The 22,360-nt window shown below is 43.4% G+C and overlaps 1 protein-coding gene across 1 annotated transcript in view; it reads right to left on the minus strand.

Moving 5' to 3' along the window:
- prrt4b (proline rich transmembrane protein 4b) overlaps positions 1-7,741 on the minus strand; it is a 35,170-nt gene extending 27,429 nt beyond the window's left edge. The window contains exons 1-2 of the mRNA XM_078553108.1: positions 7,576-7,741; positions 1,630-2,882 (exon numbers count right to left, since the gene is read on the minus strand). Of these exons, the coding sequence (XP_078409234.1) occupies positions 1,630-2,818 (1,189 nt within the window). The 5' untranslated portion in view covers positions 2,819-2,882; positions 7,576-7,741. The remainder of the gene's footprint in view (positions 1-1,629; positions 2,883-7,575) is intronic.
- Between the last annotated feature and the right edge of the window lie 14,619 nt (positions 7,742-22,360).

The following is a 22,360-nucleotide window of genomic DNA, read 5'->3' on the forward strand; positions in this document are numbered from 1 at the left end:
GGCTGACAGCATGAGATGGGGAGGTGGAGCCAGAACGAGAGCGCAAGATAGGGAGGCAATGTGAGAGCATGAGACAGGGAGGTGGAGCGAGCCAGAGGGGGAGACGGAGTGAAAGGAGGATGCAGAACAAGAAAGGGTGTGGGGTGGGGAGCAAGAATGAGAGCAAGGATGAAAACTAGAGCCCACGGCGCAGTAAGACCTAAAGGCACAGTAAGTGACTGAGGCAGAGTGAGAGGCTGAAGTGAAGCGACAATGAGAGCAAGCAGTCTGTAGATCTAGGTACATGCACTGGGTTCTAATATGCTCCTTTCATAACCCTCCAAGGAGCAAACGATATAAATCAGGTCCAGATATGCAGAGAATACTGATAAATGCCGCAGTGAGTGTGTGATCATCCTTCTAAAGATTTTTCTCACATTTCCTACAGTTTCAATTATTTTCTCTTCAAACCATCCACCTTTCAATCAAGTGGCATTCTGAGCCAGCAGCAGTACCTCTTAAATTACTTCACTATAGTTTTTGTTTTTTTTTTCAGATTTTCTCCTCTTGTCTCTGCTCTCCTCGTGAAAGCCCATTCCAAGAAACGAGCTACTGTCCACTGCCTCGGCTTAGTGGCGATTCTTTGTTTCCAAGCCTAGACTGTGAGTAACAAAAGGTGGCTGAACTGTGAAGGGCATCACAATTGTTTTCTCCTGCCTAGCCTAAGGGACACTGATACAAGTTACAGCAACAAAAGACAGCAATTTGCATTTATGTAGCGCCTTTAACATAGTTAAATGGCTGAAAGTGCGGTTATCAAACAAACTGAAGTCACTGGGCAAATGGTGCAACTGCTGCACCCACAGCCTGATACCCAGGATTACAGAAGCCCCATCAGCCTCTTCCCCAGGTGCAGGTTCATCATTCCTGGGTCTGGACTGTAAGCCTTAGCTAAACAACCACTGGGGCCCATTGAAGCTGAGTGCTGAGTATTGAAAACCGAACACTGGATGGCCCACTAATGGGAGTAAGCCCAACAGTGTGATGAAAGCAGATTCAATATTAGCTTTGAAAAGGGAATTGAGTAAATACTTGAAGGGGAAAACAATTTGCAGGGACATGGGGAAAGAACCAGGGAGTGGGACTAACTGATTGCTCTTTGCAAAACACAGTGCACAATCAATGAAATGGCCTCCTTCTGGGGTGTACTATGTATGCTCCAATGTGCTTACAGAATTGGAGAAGTTACATTCCAATGTCTACTCATTCATTTTTGTTATTCTTTGCTAGAATGTTCTAGAGATACTAGAAAGAAAAACAGCCAGTTATTATTAATCTGAGTGGTTCTTCGAACATAAGGAATAGGAGCAGGACTAGACTATTTGGCCCATCGAGCCTGCTCTGCCAATTAACAAGATCATGGCTGATCCTCAACCTCACCATTTTCCCACCCGATCCCCATATCCCTCCATTCCCTTAGATTCCAAATCTCAGCCTTGAATATACTCAACAACTGAGCATCTACTGCCCTCAGAGCAAGTGCCAAACCACATTTATCATGTAATTTGGATTTTCTGAAATTTGGTCATGATTGTTACAGAAAAAGGCAAAGTTTTTTTAAAAGTAGGAATTTTTGTTTAAAAATCTCACCTGTTGTCCTTTCTGGCTGCTCATCAATCTTTGTTCGGTGAGTTTGGTAGGTTGGAGTAGAAGAAAACATTGTTACGAATAATGAATCCCACGTTCCTTTGTTAGGAGACTCCATTTCATCTGATCTGCTGGTTGGCATGCTCCTTCCCTGTGCAGTATTATGAGTGTTATTGAACAGCATGCCTTTATTGAATTGGGTGATATCCTTTGGTGTTACAGGGTAAGTTGATGACCTATTGCTTGATTGGTCCGCTATCATTGTGACAGCCTGATGGGCAGTACTTCTCGAAGATGGCCTCAAGATTACAGGCGGCTGTTCTGACACCGAGAAAAGCACAGAGCGGTCAGTCTCCAAAAGGTCAAAGGCCAGTTCACTTGGTGCCTTGGTCTTGGTTAGCATCTCAGCACTTTGAGTGGTGAATGGTCTTACAGAGGCTTGTCTTTGTTGAGGACCAGGAAATGTATAGATTGGCACCATTGACCTTGCAGGAGAAGGTTCTTGTGGAGACTCATGGGTGGTTTTCAGCATCGTAAAATACATCGGGGTGAAGGATGGTGTAGCTGTGGATCCTGTTAGCTCCAATTCAGCACTGGGTAGATTTTGAACCGAAAAGTCACTTGAATCACTGTATAGAGTTTTGCTATTTGACTCTGGGAGATTTGAGGGAAAGGGTCCTTGAGGACTTTCTGTAGAAAGCAGGATGTCTAACTGATTTTCATTTGGGAACATGGTAGCATGCTGTTGTCCAGCACTTTGGGGCGAACCAATCTCATCATGGTCAAACAACAGGGCATTTGTAGTCTTGCTGTTGGATCCCAATCTAATGTTTGGTACCAGCAATGATTCTGTCCCAGTTCCACTTTCAACAGGTAGCAATGTAGGTACCCAAGATGTCAAATATTGTCTTGTGGCAGCTTGTCTTTCTGAAGGTTGTATTGTAGATATCTGAGAGGCCAGCAAAGGACCCACACTACTATCTGTTTTTGCAGGCAATGCAGAGGGCACCAGAGGTAGGTTTAGTCTCAATTCCTGTTGTCTTGTGGTTGATAACTTGGCAAGACCAATCATACCTGGTGAAGGACTGCTGATCGGAGATACTTCACGTTCCTTAACTCCAAGAGCTGTAACTTTTGATTCAATTATTAATGAGGAAATAACATTCAGAAGAATAATGCCTTTATGCAACATATTGATAATGTCCAGGCACTCTGTGTATTGGCCCTTAATTATTTAGGAATGGTCTTCAAAAAGCCTGAAAAACAGATATATATATTTATAAATAAATATTGCTTTCTGCTCTCACAATATCTTTGTACTAACGATGGAAATGTTGAGCTCAATGCATAAATGCACTGCTCAATGTGGAACTGCACAATACAAACCTGGGAGTTTCTTTATCTTTCTCAATCTCAGCTGGGGTGGTGATGGAGTTTTCTACTCTTGGCCCTGGTATCTCCAAGGATGGGAAGTGAGAAAAATCAGCTAGGGTACAGAGATCCCTACTCAAAAGTCTGCCCATGTGGCTATCAGGTGAAGGCATGATTGAGTGTGGTTCAAGACAAATAACTCACCAGCAATCGCTGTGTAGGTTCAAATGTGAAAACTTGGGTGAGGTATTGAAAAGCAATCAACATCTAGCAAAAGGTATTGCCTTCAGAAGAAAAAAACTGTGTGAGGGAAACTAACTGAAAAGGCAAAGCATTATGATCACAGGTTTGGCAAACCTGCCATTGTTTGTTGCAAACATGTCATTTTCCAAATTAACTTAAAAATCTGGTGTATTTTGTTATTGCCATCAAAGACCAGCTCTGTAGTTTATTGGTTTCACTTTTTAAACTTGGAGTGTATCTTGTACACCCTCTGTCCACATTGGGCTATAGAAAATTACCTGTGAGATCTATGGTTGCCAATCTCCAGAGCAATATTGTGAGCATTATCAGAGGGGCATTAAAAAATGTAATTTTTCTTGAACATTTCCATTTATTAGTTGTAAATATATTGGAAATGGGAAAAAGATTGACAGACAAGAACTGTCTAATCGGGCAATGTAGAGTCTTTACTTTCCAATGGTGTGGGAAGGCAGTGCATTGTCAGAATAGAGATGTGGGAGAATCAGGGGCAGGAGATTGGGGAATGGATGTTTGGAGGGAGGAGGTCAAATGATGAAACCTCCAGGGATAAATCCAAGCCTAATTTGGCAACCCTAGTGAAATCCTCTGTTGTGTTATAAAATTTAACAAACTCAGTCAAGGTATACACACTCAATTTACATACACATGTAGATATGTACTCAACAGGTACAAACACATCTACACATGTCTACACAGAACATTAGCACCTACACATAAACACATGCACAGATAGTTATTAGCTTTGTATAAGCATCAACAGACACAAGAAATCCTGGTGTTTTTATTCTTTCAAAAGTGAGGTACTGAGAAATAGTTGTACAGCATTTCATTTTCGACTTGCAATGCTTGCATATCTTTTTATAGAATGCAAACTTAAAGCATTGTGGTTTTAATGTTTAATTTCACTTTTCTTAAATATGTTCTTCTGTGTTTGCTTACTGTTTTAAGTGGGGGGGTGGATGAATTGGGGTGAGGGTCGTTGGCAGGGAGTGGGGTAGAGGTGGCCTTATTAAATGACTTATGGCTGTACATTTCTCAAATTCTGGTCTCTTGCATGTCCCTGATTTTCATCACTTCACTACTGGTGGCCATAAGCTCTGGAATTCTCTCCTTTAACTCGCTCCTTCAAACCTACCTCTTTAAGCAAGTGTTTCATCATCTGTCTTATTACCTCCTTATGGAGCTCGGTGTCAAATTTTGTTTGATAACGCCCCTGTAAACAGCTTGGTATGTTTTACTATGTTAAAGACACCATGTAAATGCAAATTGATGTTGCTGGGGAAGGAATGATAGAATCCAGCCCTAATCTCCCCATCTCCAACCCTGTACTGGAGAATTCAAATTCTAACCACTTTATATTAGGATCATGGGTTTTATTTGTAAATTTAAATTTACCACCGCACAAATAATGTCCATTTTGCTAAGGAGACTGGCAACATTATTGTTGTCTATTAAGATAGATGAGCTGTTGTTTGGGTGTAACAATTTGGCCATTCTACACAGAGAATCACTGGATCAACAGTAACAATTCTCACCCTGTTTGTGCACATTACCAGACATTCTGAACATGTACAGATTCTACACTTTTCTACTGACAGCTGTTTCCATACACGTAGTGTCTGAAACAGAAGTCTTATCCACTGGTCTGCAAAACATCATGTAACCAGGCTCTCAGGATCCACATATCACAGAAGCTTTGAATTTAAATTGACATACCGCAAACAAAAGATTTATACAGCATCTTATCGTTCCCAAAACACTACACACAAATTATTTTTCAAGCTTTTTTTCCCTTTCATGGGATGTGTGCATTACTGGCGAGGTCAGCATTTGATACTCATCCCAAATTACTAGTCCATTTCAGCGGGCAGTTAAGAGTAAACCACATTACTGTGGGTCTGGAGTCACATGTAGGTGAGAGTTGCAGATTTCCTCCCCTAAAGGACATTAGTGAAACAGATGGGTTTTTACAACAATCAATGATAGTTTTACTAGCTTTATATTCTAGCTACCATAGTGGAATTTGAACCCATGTCAGCAGAGCATTAGCCTGGGTCTATAGATTACTAGCCCAGTGACATTACCACTACACCACCATCTCCATGGACTAGCCAAAGCATCTTCAGCATTGACTTCTCTTCCCACTCCCGAATCTTCACCTCTGGAGCCTATTACTGCTTCCTCCTCTGCTTTCTGATGCTTCCCTGCTCTTCCTCCCATCCTTCATTCTCCACAAACTTCAACTCATCCAAAACTCTGCTGTCCAAATCCTATCCTGCACCAAGTCCTGCTCACCCACCTGCGCCCCTCTTCCTGCTGATCTACATTGGCTCCCACTTAAAATTCTTACTCTCATGTTTGAATTCCTTTACAGCTTCACCTCTCATTATGTCTCCAACTCCTGAAACATTATTCACCCTCTCCTTCTGTTTTCCAAATTTAGCATCTTGTGCATCCACCCACTTTTTACCCCACCATTGGAAGTGTGATTTCAGTCACCTGGGCTCCACTTCCTGGAATGTGTTCCCTAAACCCCTCTGCCTCCCTATCATCCTTTAAGATTCTCCTTAAAACCCATCTCCTTTGAGAATGTTTATGGTCACCTTTCTTAATGTCTCTATTTTTGGCTGTGCATCAATTTTTTCTGACTGTGCCTCTATGAAGCATCTTGGGACATTTTTCTACATAAAAAACTAGATAAATGCAAGTTGTCAGCATTAGATATGTACCACAAACAGCAACTTTTAATAGGGTAGGGTGCACTTAGGGAATGTGAGGTCGAAGTGGGATAGAGACTCATTGACCTAGATTTCATGGGCTTCCCCAAGATGATATAGGCATTCAGATGAGCTGGATGAGTTGTTCTCAGTCCCCCAACTCAATTTTCTCTCCCTCTGTGCCTGCGGGACACCAAACCACAGAGCGCCCCAAGAAACCTGGCTTTGTGTCAGAATCCTTTGCAAACTGCAGGGTCTGGGAGGGTCATGGAACGACTTGGAAGGAAGACAATGACATGTGGATTTTTTTCACTGCAGCCCCTCATTCCACCCATCGCCCCTCACTCCCCCTCAACCATTTTGCATAGTCCAGGAGCATAGTCCAATTCTAGCACAATGCCATGAGGGCCTGGACCATGAATGCACCTGGCCAGAAAAATGGAGCAAACTCATTACTCCAAAGACACTCTGGACCTGGAGAGGGAAATCAGCCCTGACCTGTGGCAGTGACTGAGGGAAGAATGTTAGTCAGGAAGACTGACAGCTCTTCTTCAAATAGAACCTTAGGTTTATAAGGTCCAACTGGACAGACAGTGGGGAATCTGGGGGACCCTGGATAATAAAACTGCCTTTTATGACAGTTTGATTTTCAACTTTACTTATGGAAGTCTGGTTCAGAATTGTCAAAGACAGCATTACCTTAACAGTCATTTTACATGTTAACTAGTATCACCAACAGAAATACACACATACAGTTTCAAATGTTAACTAGTATCACTAACACAATCTCCAACATAACTAGTATAGTTTAATGTGTTAACTAGCATCACCAACTGAAGCTCCAACATAACATGTATTGTTTAATCATTTTAAGGCAATTAATATTGTTTAATAATTGGCCAGTTGGTCAGCTGATGTTTTAACTCGTTTAATTTGTTAGCCAGCATCACGAATTGATCTGTGAGTTTAATAAATTCCGTTTAATGTGCTAATCAGCATCATTAACTGAGGTTTTAACATAACAAAAGCTAGTTAACACATTAACCAGCATCACCAACCGAACATAACATGAACTATTTAAGGGATTATTGAAGAAAAATATTCAACGTTCAGCAAAAAACAATGAGCTCATTTTTAAATATCTCCACAGATTGTTTTGGGATTAACTAACCATTAACCTACCAAAGTTAAAATGAAAATACCCAGCAAGTATTACTGTGCGGTATTATTACAGCTCCTGCTGCACTGGAATCTCAATGCAACTCACAAGCAGAGATGGTTACCCGCTATGATAACAGCAAGTTCAAAACATGGGAGCTCAAGACCACAGCACCGGGTGAGGGCTACGGAGAGGAATATTTAGCCTCGTCCCTCTGCCCCTGTCCCAGCCTCTTCGAGCACTCTGCCTGTGATTCAATTGTTTGGATGCACATCTTTCAGCAGAGGAGCCCAAGTCCATTGCTGATGTCTGGACAAACACAGTAAGCTCCCTCCACCAATGCACTTATTTCGATACTCTTGTTCAACCTGCAGTAGTCTGGGTCACTCTCATTCATGTACACACAGAAACATCCAATTCCAAAAAGGTTTCTATTACCTTACTCTTGCGATCACTCTGCCCCCACTCCAACCCTTAGCGAAAATCCAATTCCTTCACCGGCTCCCTGTCCCTTTCCGAACTCGCAGTGCAGAAAAGCAAAAAGAAAAACAGCACAAAAGGGACGGCGAAGCGAGCAGATCATTCAGCATCATCACACAGCTGTCAAAGCTGGTGCAGAACCCTGGGAAAGAGGCAGGGGAAAGGAAGAGGGTGGAATGAGAGGCTGCAGTCCTTTTCTTATTGTGTGTACACTCGACAGGAGAGGGAGCCCAGTTGGTTGCAGGGTCAGTTTGCATAATGGTCAGATGGGAGTAAGTGTTACTGCGGCGAGTGTGGGTCCAGGTCTCTTCGCAAACACCCAGGGAGGGGGGGGAGGCTGGGGGAGATGCAGGAGCAAGATTTTTTCTCTCTCTCTATAGAGAACAGTCGGTGCTGCTATGACATTTGGAGCTCGCACACTATTAGCCAGTCGCAAATTCGAGCACACGAAAAATACATCAAATGTTTACTTCTCGGTAGTCTCAAATCAGTTTTAATGAACCGCGAATAACTGGAGAGGAAGAACAGGCTGCATTTCATGCAGCGCCTTGTGGCATCCTGGAAATCTCTCAAAATACAGATTACTTTGCAGGTGCACTGACTCGTGTTATGTTGTTTTGTGCACAGCAAGATCACACAAATATCAATGAGCTGAGCGATGGATCAAACTCTCTTTGATGTGTATTTTCCAATAAAGAATGAACTTGCATTTAAAAAAGAAAGAACTTACATTTATATAGCGACCTCAGAATATCCCAAAGCTCTTTACAGCCCTGTCCCTGCAAGACCAGGACAACATTCAGGCTTGGGCTGACAAGTGGCAAGTAACATTCACACCACCCAAGTGTCAGGCAATGACCATCTCCAACAAGAGAGAATCTAACCATCTCGCCTTGACATTCAATGGCATTATCCTTGCTAAATCCCCCACGATCGACATCCTAGGGGTTACCATTGATCAGAAACTGAACTGGACCAGCCATATGAATACTACAAATGCAGGTCATAGACTGGGAATTCTGCAGTAAGTAACTCACCTCCTGACTCCTCAAAGCCTGTCCATCATCTACAAACACAAGTCAGGAGTGTGATGGAAGTGGAGCCAAAAACGTTATAGTTTGACACCATCCAGAAAAAAGTAGCCCATTTGATCAGCACCCCATTCACACCTCAAATATTCACCCCCTTCACCTCTGGCGTACAGTGGCAGCAATGTTTACCATTTACAAGATGCACATCAGCAATTCGCCAAGAACACCATCAACAGCACCTTTCAAACCCGTGACTCTACCACCAAGAAAGACAAGGGCAGCAGACCATGGGAACACCACAACCTGGAATATCCCCTCCAAGCCACACACCATCCTGATTTGGAGCTATATTGCCATTCCTACACTGTTGCTCGATCAAAATCCAGGAACTCCCTTACTAACAGAACTGTGGGTGTATCTACACCAGATGTCTGCAGCGGATCGAGGCTGTGTGGTAACTCCCACAGCCAACATTGTGATAAATGACCACGTGGTTGAAGGATAAATATTGACAAGGTCACCCCAGGGGGAATTCTCCTGCTCTTCTTCAAAATAGTGCCATGGGATCTTTTACATCCACCTGAGAGAGCAGACACATCCTGGGTATAACATCCCAAAGTGCTTTACAACCAATGAATGTGGGAACATTAACCTGCTAATCACCAGGCCAGTGCACCAGGGAGAACTGAGCCATAGATGCCAAAACAGTCTGAGAGCAGGGAGTCTCAGATGTGCCACATTAATGGTGTAATCACTGGCCTTAATGTCACTGGGCTAGGGAGGGTCAAGTTTCCAATTCCTTACCATTGTCCAATAACTGAGATTGAGGCAGGGGAGAGGAAGGGAAAAGGCATGTGATGATGCACGAGTGTGGGGAAGACAGACACAGAAACATTTCACACTTTGAAGTGCACTGACTTGTTTTAGAGGCAAAGGCACACAGCAAGATCCCACAAACACCAGTTTGTGAGAATGAATAACCAGTTTGAACTACATTTTGGATGGTGATGGACAAGGGAGTAACAGGGACTCCAATAAGTCAGCAGTCCTTCAGTACTACACTGGAGTTCCAGCCTAGATTGTAATGAAGAGGGTGAAGGTTCCTTGGATCTGCACCATGGGTTTTGGATTGCCTGGATGCAACACATATTGTGAAATTAGCTGAGTCGGGTGCATAGATGTGGACAGGCCATATGGAGCATCAAGGGATTTCCAAGTGCTCCAGCGATTGGTTTCATAGCGTTGTGTAATTGCTTCCCCTTCCTATGTGGGAATCCCTTAGACTCCCATATCCTGTGAAGCAACACAGCAATTCTTGAATATCCACTGCACCTGACATAGACCTAGGGAAATCAACTCAGTCTGATCAAGCCCTGTTGGGAGGTTTGAATCCACAGCCGCTTGTAAGTAAATGCGTGATGGTGGTAGTGTTGAAAATGTACAATGGTGTGAGTTAAAATGTGCGATGGTGTGAGTGCAATGTTATGAGTGTGTGATGGTGTGAGTGTGTGTGATAGTATGAGTGTGATGGTGTGAGTATGTGCACGATGGTATGAGTGTGGGTGTGTGATGGTGTGAATGTTTGAGTGCATGTTATAAAATTTTTAACAGGTAATTTAATCCAGCACCACTCCCTATTTGGATGGGAGTGGCGGTTGAAGATAGCACATTCAAATCTATGGCTCATACAATTAGGGGTTATACAATGAAATCAATTCCACTCCCCCTCACCCCACCACAACCCAGCCCAGGAGTACTGAGTGAAAAGGCAGTGTCCTCAACGCTGTCTGAGCTGAGATCAGTTACCTCAACACCCCAGGTTGGAACCCTAGAACCTCCCCTTCTGGTTCAGTACCACCTCAGGCCACACCAATGATTTTTAACATGGTGTGCTGGATCACACTGTTCCACCCACCAAATTACCCAGTTCATCTCTCTTGCTGCTTGTGAGATTTTGCTGTATGCAATTTGGCCAGCTTGACCCCAACAGTGATTGCACTTCAGAAGTAATTCATCATGTGCAAACTGCTTTGGGAGCTCTTGTGGTGCAGTGCACAACTTCCCTATCTCTGAGCCAGAAGCCCCAGGTTCAAGTCCCACACCAGGATTTGATGGCCACAGAAGGTGCATTCATATCAATTGATTCTCAACCTTGTAAACCCTTCCAATGTGCCTATGGCAGTCAGTAAGAATGGGAGAGTCTCCTGCTTAATGTGGAGTGGTGCCCCTCAAGCTATATTGTTGGCTTCAGTGACCTGTTCCAGGTGCAATGAGCTACAGAAACAGATGTATGTGTGTGCTTTGTCAGCCTCCTGTACATGCCACTAGATATGGGGAGCTGAAAAAGAAATTGCTTTGGTGCATCATGATGAGTCTTTCTAAACACAAATCTGTTTTCATCTGTACCTTAATCCAAAGACTTTTTCAAACTAAGGGGACTGAAAATTTAGAACTCTCCTTCACAAAAAGTTGTTGAGGCTGGGGATTGGTCAATTGAAAATTTCAAATTGAAAGAGCAAGAGCATTTGGGGTTATGGAACCAAAGGTGTAGATGAAGTTAAGGTACAGATCAGCTCTAACTGAATGGCAGAACAGGCTCAAGGAACTGAATAGCCTTTTTGTGTTCCTATGTTCCTTCCTATGAGATACTGAATGGATCCTGGACACTAGGAGACAGAACCAGAGACAGAATCAACCTTAAGCCATGCTGCATATATTAATGAGGCTGGTTGGGGGAACTAAATTGGTGTTACCCTGGAAGCAAATTGCCAGTACCCTGAGAATGATGCATGAGGAGGAAGGACAAAAGATGATTTTATTTATGTATTAAGGACCATTGTCAAGCAATTATAAATCTGTCCCTGTTACTCTGTGTACTTATTTGATTTGTTTGCTTCCTTTCTTTGTGGCCCTTATGCGGTCTTGTGTGTAAAGCTTCTGACTGCGCTGCAGGTCTGTGTGTCATCTGGTTCCACAGGCTGTCTTGCCTTCACCTCCAGGCAGTTCATGTGAGGCAAGCTACAGACGATCGATTTATTATTTACCCTTTTTAAAATATGTCCACGTAAATGCAGCCACTGGAGAAAAATCCCCGATGTCACAGGCTCCAGCTCTAGGACTGCAGAGAATTTGTCTCGCTCTGATGTAGATGGGTGTGTTTGTCAGGATATGGGTGTCAGAGAAGGGTACGCTGTACATCTTGGGCCTGATTTTCCTCAGGCCAATTAATTGGGAAACAAGTTAAACCTAGAAGATGCTGTAAAGGGTCAGTGAGTTAGCTGGTGTCTAGGAAGAGGACAGAGAGTTCATGTTTCCAATGTGGACCCTTTGTTACAGGTGATCAGCATTTAAAAGGAGACAAAGCAAAGAAAAAGGGAGGAAAACGTACATGCAAATACACACACACACACACACACATACACATGTGCATGCATGCACATACATAGATACATGTACAAATAGATAAGCATATGTACACACAAACACACACATGCACACGTGCACAAATGCACATACGTGCACACACATGCCATAAATGCTGACCTAGCCAGTGATGCATGAGCACATGCTTGTGTGTATGTATGTGTAACTGTGGTACTAGGATAAGGTTACTGTATTTTCTGACATTTGGAACAGGTAACGTTATGAAGCTACACTCCCAGTGTGGAATGGATTGCAGGTTGGAGAAGGGATAATGTGGACCAATCCTGTGACCCTTTCTTCTGCCTAGTGAGGCCCCACACTGGAAGTGGAGATGATAACGCTATACACTTGATTCTGTGATGTACATTGAGCTAGCTGATCATAACAAGGAGATATCTTTTGGAATCAGTGCCCCTGGTATAGGATGGGGGAGAAATCCAATCACTAGCCGAAGAGTGCTGCTGGAAAGTGCATGTGTGGATGAGATCGGGGTCAGGTTGGAACACAGGAATAACAGTAGGCCACACAGCCCCTCGAGCCTGTTCCACCATTCAATTTGATCCTGGCTGTTCAGTATCTCAGCTCCATTTTGTTTGTAACTTTTATTACCATTACCTAAAATAAATCTATCAATTACAGTTTTTCAATTTTCAATTGACCCTCAGCCTGAACAGCTTTTTTAAAGAAAGACTTGCATTTACATAGCACCTTTCATTCTCACAGGACGTTCCAAAACACTTCCCACCTAATGAAGTACTTTTGGGGTGCGGTCACTTTTGTCATGTAGGAAACAGAGCAGCCAATGTGTGCACAGCAAGCTCTCACAAACAGCAATGTAACAATGACCAGATAATATGTTGTTGTGATGTTGGCCGAGGAATAAACAACACCAGGAATAACTCTCCTGCTCTTCTTTGAAATAGTACCATGGGACTTTTTACACTCACCCAAGCATGCGGACAGAGTCTCCGTTTAACGCCTCATCTGATGGACAGCACCTCATTCCCTTTTCACTGCACTAGGGGGCAGGATTTTTCGGATGGCAGTGTTTCCCACCCCGCCACTTGAAGAGTCGGCGGGGAACTGACCAGTGCACAGTTACTCACTGAGTTACTAGGAGGGTTTGGGCAGTCTTTTTGATTAAAAAACCCCTCCAGCTGAGGTGACATTACTTGGCGGGACTTGCGCCCCTCATTCAAGTGGAAGTTCCGCCTCAGAGAGATGCCAGCCAATCTGATTGGCCAAAAGCTCTGTAATGCCAGCAGCGGCAGCATGCAGGACTGGGACAACCAGTCCCCAGATTCTAATTCCTGGAGTCCAGGACAAGGTAAGTGTGGGTGGAATTCTCATGGCAGGGAGGGGAGGTGAGGCGCAGGGGGCTTGGAGGAGGGAGGGGAGAAATGGGTGGGGGTCTTGATGGAAAGGCCAGGGGGAAGGGGAGGGCAGACCTTGAGGGGGTGCACCCAGTGGCGAAAGGGGGCCCTTAAGGGTTGGGCCACCCCCCTTGCCTGAGGCCCAAGCAGGGTGGCCTTCCAGACATCCACCCACTCCTAAACTACTCCCTCCATTCTCAAAATTGAGGCTGGGCAGGAAGGGGCCCTTCAGTGGCCAATAATTGGTTGCTGAATGGCCTCAAATAGGGCGAAGGCGGATGAGCTGCCCTAGGCTTCACCCGTACCCCACCCCATAAAAGTGCCAACGGGAGGGTGGGCGGGAAGGCCATCTGGGAATTTTACAGGCCAGTCCCACCCACAAACCTGCCAGTGGGGGAATTTAAAATTCTGCCCGCAGTGCCAGCTTTGGTGTTTGTGCTTAAGTCCTGAAGTACAACTTAAACCCACAATCTTCTGACTTAGAGGCAAGAGTGCTACCCACTGAATTAATGCTTTGGAGAGAGAGTTCCAGATTTCCACTAGCTTTTGTATGGACAAGTACTTCCTGACATCACCACTAAACAACCTAGCTCTACTTTTAAGTTTTGTTCTGGACTCCAGCGCCAGAGGAAATAGTTTCTATCTGTCAATCCTTAAATCAGGCCTTTGTTTGTTGTTACCTTGGTTCAGTGGGGCCATTGGCATCATCTTGCTTCTTCTCTAGCTTTTTTCAAGCCTCCTTCAATCCACATCTTAATGTTATCCACCCATCCGATTTTTCTTCTTCCTCTTCTGTTTTTACTCTCAATTTCTCCTTCAGTTGTTGCCAGGACAAGGCCTACGGCCTTCGTTTCCAATATGTCCGCATTTGGCTATCTTTCTCTCTCTAACTGTACTTAGCAAGCTTTTTGATTCTTGAACTGCTATTCTTGATCTAACCAACTCATTTGTCTTTCTATCAGCTTAAACGCCTTAAATAGATCACTTCTTCCTACACTGTACTCAAGAGAATACAAGCTTGGTCCATGTAATTGTCCTAAATTTAACTATGTAAGCCCCTGGTATCATTCTGGTGAATTGGCTGTGACAGTCAAACCCTCTGTTGTGACTCACTGTCCAGATGCACCCACGAGGTAGAATTTACTCAGGTGAGATACTGCAGGGAGGTCCATGGGACTCTACCCAATGTGGGTCAACAACATTAGAAGGAAAGAGAAAAATGTAGCAGAAATATGAGAAGGACGCCAAAGTCCGAGGTACAAGGAAATTTCTTAGCTGATGCATGAAGTGAATGAAACTGGAGCTTTTCTTAAATCAAACAGAACAAATTCCAGCCCCAAGGCAGTGATGAATCTTTTTCACTCTGCTGCAGAACAATCACCACTGTCCTCAGAGTTTCAGCTTTTAAATATCAAACTCATCTACATGTTAATGAGCTTCCTTACTGAACCTGAATCAAGGCAGGGAGTTGCCCAACCCCCCTCCACTCCATCCCCACCCCTCCCCATTACAACAGACCTTGCATGAAAGCATCACATTGGATTAATCCCCCTGTGAACTGATGACAGGAAGCAAGTCAGAGGAACACAACACAATAGAAAGACTGTGGCCACAGGAAAGTCATGACATCAGCCTACAGGCATTGAGAATATAGCCACCTGTCATGTACATTTGTGAGCGTGTGACTGCATCACTAGAACAGAATTACTGGGTTAGAGTTAGTGAGGTGCAGTTACTGGGATTAAGTTACTCATTTAGAGTTACTGGGGTGAAGTTAGTGGGATGCCGTTACACTGGGTTAGAGTTACTAGGTTGCAGTTATGATGATAGGGTTAGTGAGGTGCAGTTACTGGGATTGAGTTACTGAGATAGAGTTGCTGGGCTAGTTACTGTGCAGTTATTGGGATAGAGCTAATGGGGTGAAGTTGGTGGAGTGCAGTTACTGGGTTAGAGTTACTGGACTAGAAAGTTACCGCGATACCTATATGCTTTGGAGACTTGGGCAACCTACACCCCAAAGCACTGGAGAAATACCAACAGCGATGCCTTCACAAGATCCTCCAAATCCTGTGGCAAGAAAGGTGGTCCAACAGCAGCATCCTCTCCCAAGCTAACATGCCTAGTATTGAGGCGCTAATCACTCAAAACCAGCTCCGCTGTGTGGGATATGTCGTTCGTATGCCTGACACAAGACAACCCAAAGCAACTATTCTACTCAGCATTTGGTCAAGGCAGGTGGCTCCAAGGAGGATAGCGAAAATGTTTTAAGGATGTCCTCAAAATATCCCCGAAGAGGTCAAACATCCCCATCAACTCATGGGAGTCCCTGGCTTGTGACCGACCAAAATGGAGAAGGCTTATTCGAGAAGGCACCAAACACATCAAGAGATTTCATTGGGAACACAGAGAGGTGAAATTGAAGCGTTGGAGAGAGCTCACAAACCTCCAAACAACTCATCTGCCCGGCCCTCCAAGCACCACCTGCCCCACATATGGTAGAGTTTGCAGATCACACATTGGGCTTACCAGCCATCCCAGTGGAGTGGAATCAAGTCATCCTCAATTCTAAGGGACTGCCCAAGAAGAAGACTGGGATACAGTTAGTGGGGTATGGTCACTGGGTTAGAGATACTAGGGTGTGTTCTGAAAAGCAATTTGAATGTCACAAATGCATTTGTAGGGCTGACCCTTATAGGGCTTTATTTTGCAGGAGGGAGGAGATGACACTGGACCCTAATGCCCATGTTCTTACTCATTCTAAGTCCTAACCCATTACCCCCATGTTCACTGACCTACATCAGCTCCCAGTTAAATAACGTCTTGATTTTAAGATCATAATCCATATTTTCAAACTCCTTCATGACCTTGCACTTCCCTATTTCTGTAATCTTCTCAGCTCCTTTAAGATTCACCTTAAAATCTGCCTCTTTGACCAAGATTTTGGCCATTTGCCCTAATATCGCCTTATGAGGCTCGGTCTCAAATTTCTAAAAGAGAAAAGAAAGACTTGTATTTATATAGCACCTTTCATGACCACAGGATGTCGCAAATCGCTTTACAGCCAACGAAGTGTAGTCACTATTGTAGCAATTTAGATAATGTAGGAAGTACAGCAGACAATATGTGCACAGCAAGCTCCCACAAACAGCAATGTGATAATGACCAGATAATCTGCTTTTATGATATTGATTGAGGGATAAATGTCGACCAGGACACCAGGAATAACATCCTTGCCCTTCTTCAAAATAGTGCTGTGGGTTCTCTTATGTTCACCCAAGAGAGCAGCCAGGATCTCAGTTTAAAGTCTCATCCAAAAAATGGCACTTCTGACAGTGCAACACTCCCTCAGTACTGGACTGGAGTGTCAGCTTTGGTTTATGTACTCAAGTCCTGGAATGGGACTTGAACCCACAACCTTCTGACGCAGAGGAAAGAGAGCTGCCAAAAAAAAAGACTTGGATTTATTTGGCACCTTTCACAACTATAGAACCATCCCAAAGTGCTTTCCAGCCAAAAAAGTACTTTTGAAGTATAGTCACTATTGTGATGCAGGAAACAGGACAGCCAATATGCACACAGCAAGCTCCCACAACAGCAATGTGATAATGACCAGATAATCTGCTTGTGTGATGTTGATGTAGCGATAAATATTGACCAGGACATTGGGGTGGTTAGCTCCCAGCCTTTATTTCTATTTTTTCTTAGCTCTGATGAAGAGTCATATGGACTCGAAACGTTAACTGTATTCCTCTCCGCAGATGCTGTCAGACCTGCTGAGTTTTTCCAGCTATTTTTGTTTCTGTTTTATTTTCAACTTTTACATCCACCCTAGCAGGCAGCTGAAGCCTCAGTTTAACATTTCATCCAAAGGATGGCATGTCCAACAGTGCAACTCTCCCTCCGTACACTGACACTGGTCACTGTCCTGGAATGTAAATCTCAATATGTAACCTGATCATGATCACTGGGTGGAATGTCCAGCCCAGTGTGGGGGAAAGGAAACAACATTTCAACTCCCTGTGTGTTAAGTGTGACACTATCTTGAGGTCTCTAAGTCTGTAGTTTGCATGTGTTTCTGGGTGGCTCTCCTACTGTTCAGGCTGCGCTCCTCAGCTAAGAATGGTTCCTGCTCTTGATTGCCATCCAGCAACCCACAGCTGGAAGTATGTGCATCTGTGTATGCTGGATGTGTGTGCTAATTGCATCGGAACATCAGATATTTGAGCAACGAGCCCACGTCTGCCAGTGGCTCAGCCTGCCACTGATTAAGGCATGACCTCTAGATACTTTGTAATGCTAATGAGGGCCAGGAGCCAAAGGCAGTCCACACTGTGACAGATCAAGATGGATGTGTGAGGAATCACTTTTCCCAGAATATTCCTCTGATCTCTTTATGTTCATCAGAGGCCCTGGCAATTTAAATCCAAGGTTGGCAGCCACACCCTCCACATCAGATGGTTGGAAAATTTGCAGGATTTGCCCCAAATTACAAGTTAAAATATGGATGTTAAACAAGGCACAATGGGTTGTGTGATTAACACATTTTTGCAAGTGTCCCAGGGACACAGTTAATTAACAACCGCAACCCTAACTGTTGGAGTATGAATTCACCTTTGGTTACAGAGAGGCAGCTCAGCTTGTGTTAAAGTGGGTATGGTATTTGAACATATGATTCTCCATCTGTAACTCTCTCCCTCTCTCTCTGATACACTTTGCAGTTACTAACCCAGCACATTTTCCCAACTACAATAACTTGTATTTCTTGATCGTACAGTTAACTTAGTAAAATATCCCAGGTTGTTCCACAGAAGTGTTTTTTATTCTTCCATGGAATGTGGGCGTCATTGGCAAGGCCAGTATTTGTAGCCCCTGAACTCAGGGGCTTGCTAGGCCATGTCAGAAGGCTGTTAACAGTCAACCACATTACCAAATGTGTTACCAAACAAACAGCATTAACTACAACAAAAACAGAATTACCTGGAAAAACTCAGCAGGTCTGGCAGCATCGGCGGAGAAGAAAAGAGTTGACGTTTCGAGACCTCATGACCCTTCAACAGAACTGGCATTAACAGCATTAACTGACTAACAAGTGTCAGCTGTGGCTCACTTGGTAGCACTCTAGCCTCTGAGTCTCCAGGTTTACATTCCACCCTAGGGCTTGAGTACAAATATCAAGGCTCCGACACTCCAGTGCAGTACTGAGTGAATGCAGTGATTGGGATCAGTGTACAGATTGGGATTGACCTTCCCAGGCAGTGACTGGAATCAGTGCAGTACTAAGGGAGTGCTGCACTGTCAGAGGTGCTGTCTTTTGGATGAGATATTAAAGCCCCATCTACCCAATGGAGTAGAAAGGGCAGACCAATGGCCTAGATCTCACAGTACTATTTTGAAAAAGAGTAGGGGAGTTCTCCCCAGTGTCCTGGACAATATTCATCCCTCAACACATTTTCTGGTCATTACCAGACTGTTGTTTGTGGGAGCTTGCTGTGCTCAAATTGGCCACCATGTTTCCACATCACAACAACGCCAACAGGCAGGATTTTCTGGCCCTGACATGGGCAGGCATCGTCACAGGCGGGACAGAAAAATTTGGAGAGCCATTGACGGTGTCAGGGCCGAAAAATCCCACCCAACATTTCAGAACTACTTCACTGGTTATAAATAGTTTTGGGAATGTCCTGAGGTTGTGAAAGGCGTTATATAAATGCGACTCTTTTTTCTTTCAAGGGTGACTAGGGATGGGCAATCAGTGCTCACCTTACTGACAATCCCCACATCCCCAGAATGAATTAGCAAAAAAGCCAATCTTTTCTTGTGATGTGAGAAAGGGTAAAGTTCTGAGTTCCAAAGTTTGCTTTGCAGCTGATGAAGGTTAATTGAACTGTAGTCTCAGTCTCAGATGGTAAGCAGGAGAGACAGATTCCTACTTTAAAAAACCCCCAGATATTATAGTTTCAGTTTACATTTCAGACATTTTGCCTCTTTTAAAATCAGACAGTCAGCAGCCCTGCTCAAGAAGATATTGGAAGTCTTGAAGCAATTCTGCTGTGCAAAAATGCACCAAATTGTTAACTCCTAGCATGAGAGTTCAATGAGTTTATCTACCAAATATGCATGACAGTAAAAGCATAGGTCATTCCCTAATCTGTGTTGTACTGGTCATGGACAGGATAACAGTAGGGCTGTACTAGGGAGAGAGAAAAAAAAAATCATAGCACTACATGGAATGTACAGCTTGGAAAAAGGCCATTCAGCCCAATGGGTTCATTTGCTCCACACACGTCTCCTCCCAGCTCCATTACATTCTATCAACATTACCTCTTATGTTTATCTGGCTTTCCCTTAAATGTATCTTTTATCCCCCCTTTATTCTTTCATGGGATGTGAGCATCACTGGCAAGGCCACCATTTGTTGCCCATCCCTAATTGCCCTTGCTAGGTCATTTCAGAGAGCAGTTAAGAGTCAACCACATTGCTGTTGGTCTAAAATCATATGTAGGCCAGACCAGGTAGGGACACCAGATTTCCTTCACTAAAGGGCATCAGTGAATCAGATGGGTTTTATAACAATCAGTGGTAGTTTCATGGTCACCGTTACTGAGACTAGCTTTATATTCCAGATTTATTAACTGAATTCAAATTCCACCAGCTGCAGTGATGGGATTTGAACCCATGTCCCCTAAGCATTAGGCTGGGTCTCTGGATTGCTAGTCCAGCAACCTTACCACTACGTCACCATCTTCCCCTGCCATTCACCTCAGCTACTCATTTCAGTAGCAAGTTCCACATTCTAGCTATTCTCTTGGTAAAGACATTTCTCCTGAATCCCCTACTAGATATTTTGAAAATTCTCTATGTTTACTCTATTGAACCTTTTCATAATCTCAAAGACCTCTATCACCCCTTCTCTTTTCTAGAGAAGAGAATCCCAACTGCTCAAACTTTCCTGATAGTTCTGACCTCTCAATTCTGATTCATTGCCCTTTAGTGCTTTTCAGTGTAAAGTAGAAAAAGAAAAATTTGCATTTATATAGCGTTTTTCACAACCGCCAGATGTCTCGAAGCCAATAAAGTAATTTTGACGTGTAGTCACTGTTGTAATGTTGGAAACACAGCAGCCAAAATGTGCACAGCAAGCTTCCCCTGAGCAGCATTGTGATAATGACCAAGTATTCTGGTTTTTTTTATATTGATTGAAAGATATTGGTCAGGGCACTGGGGATAACGCCCCTGCTTTTCTTCAAAATAGTGCCATGGGATCTTTAACATCCACCCGAGCAGGCAGATGGGGCCTTGATGTAATGTCTCATTTGAAAGACGACACTTCCGTGGTTTAAATGGTGAGGACAAAGTTGGTCTCCATAACCAAATACCCCGGCTGTCCTCATTAATACAGCTCACCAGACTGATACCTGGACTTGAAAGGTTACATACAGGTTGCAAAAAAAAAAATAGTTTGTATGCTGTAAAGTTTAGAGAGTTGAAGGGTAACCTTTTGGAGGTGTTTAAAAGTGACAATGGTGTTCGATAGAGTAGTACAGAAAAACAATTTCCTCTAATGAGGAAATCCAAAACAAATAAGCATAATCTTAAAATTAGAGGTAGGAAATTTTAGGAATGAAATGAAAAAGCACTTCTTCACTCTAAAGGTAGTGGAAATGCAGAATTCTCTCCCCCAAAATGCAGTGGATGATGGGATTCAAATGAAATTTTTAAGCCTGAGATCGATATATTTTTATTGTATAAGGATATTAAGGGATATGGAACAAAGTCAGGGAAATAGAGTTGAGGTACAGGTCAGCAATGAGCTTCTTGAATGATAGAACAGACACAGGGGGTTGAATGGCCACCTCCTGTTCATATGTTCCAGACAGTCCCCAAGTCAATATATGCTCTTAGTTGAATTTGTTGATTTCAGCGGGTCACAGTAGTTGGTCTAGTTGGGAATAAGTCAGAGTTCCCTAATGCATGATAAGACTGGAAAGCCTCCAGGATCCAATAGCCTGCCAATGGCCATTGTTTAGATACACATAGGTGTAGTATGAGGGTCTGGCATAGAAAGGGTTAATGTGGGACTGGGTACAGTACTGCCCACACTGTGATGAAAAGGAACACATGACCCATGTCTACAGGATAGCCTTGTACTGGACAGAGACATGTGTAGAGGCAAGCATGGAGCCAACTCCTAGCTTAGACCTTATACTGTATATATGAATATAGTCACTTGTGATGAATAAACACTTACAGTTAAACTATACAAGACTCAGAGCTTTGTAAGTCCTACCGAACTACACACATCTTACAAGAATGGGGAGAACAACCCTATTGAATTGTAGGCCAATATGGGTCAGATCCTGGGGAGTTAATGGAAAGAATTGGGTGTTATGACACAGCAGTTGGTAAAGGCTGAGTTGTTTAAATCTCAGAGGGAAACTTGAACAACAGTCATAACCTATATTTTCAATTGGTATGTTTCAGATGCAGCTCTGAATTCAGGATTAAGGCAACCGAGCCACGAGGTTTTTATATATAAAACTAAATTAAGCATTTATTAATTTAACAACAAATTAAATTTACATGTCTACAGATTACTACCATAATAATTTTTAAACAAATCCCCAAATTAATCACTCCCAGGTAAATCTTCACCAAGGCAACAATAACCCATAGACTCTAAACAGACACCGGGCAAAGCACAATTGACCTTATAATTCAAAATGACACAGTTGTAGGCTTACAGGCTGGTCAGATCTTAAATACCTCTGACTTACACACACAAACTCCTTTCGGTTTATACCTAGCTTTTCCTTTGAATGTAAATTTTCCATTGTGTTACTAGGTTTTTTAATTTTACCTCTCCTAACAATAACCCTTTCATTCCACCAATTTTATTAGTAATGTAAACACAGCATC

Source organism: Cetorhinus maximus, chromosome 12, assembly GCF_964194155.1.
Source record: "Cetorhinus maximus chromosome 12, sCetMax3.hap1.1, whole genome shotgun sequence".
Classification (NCBI taxonomy): Eukaryota; Metazoa; Chordata; class Chondrichthyes; order Lamniformes; family Cetorhinidae; genus Cetorhinus; species Cetorhinus maximus.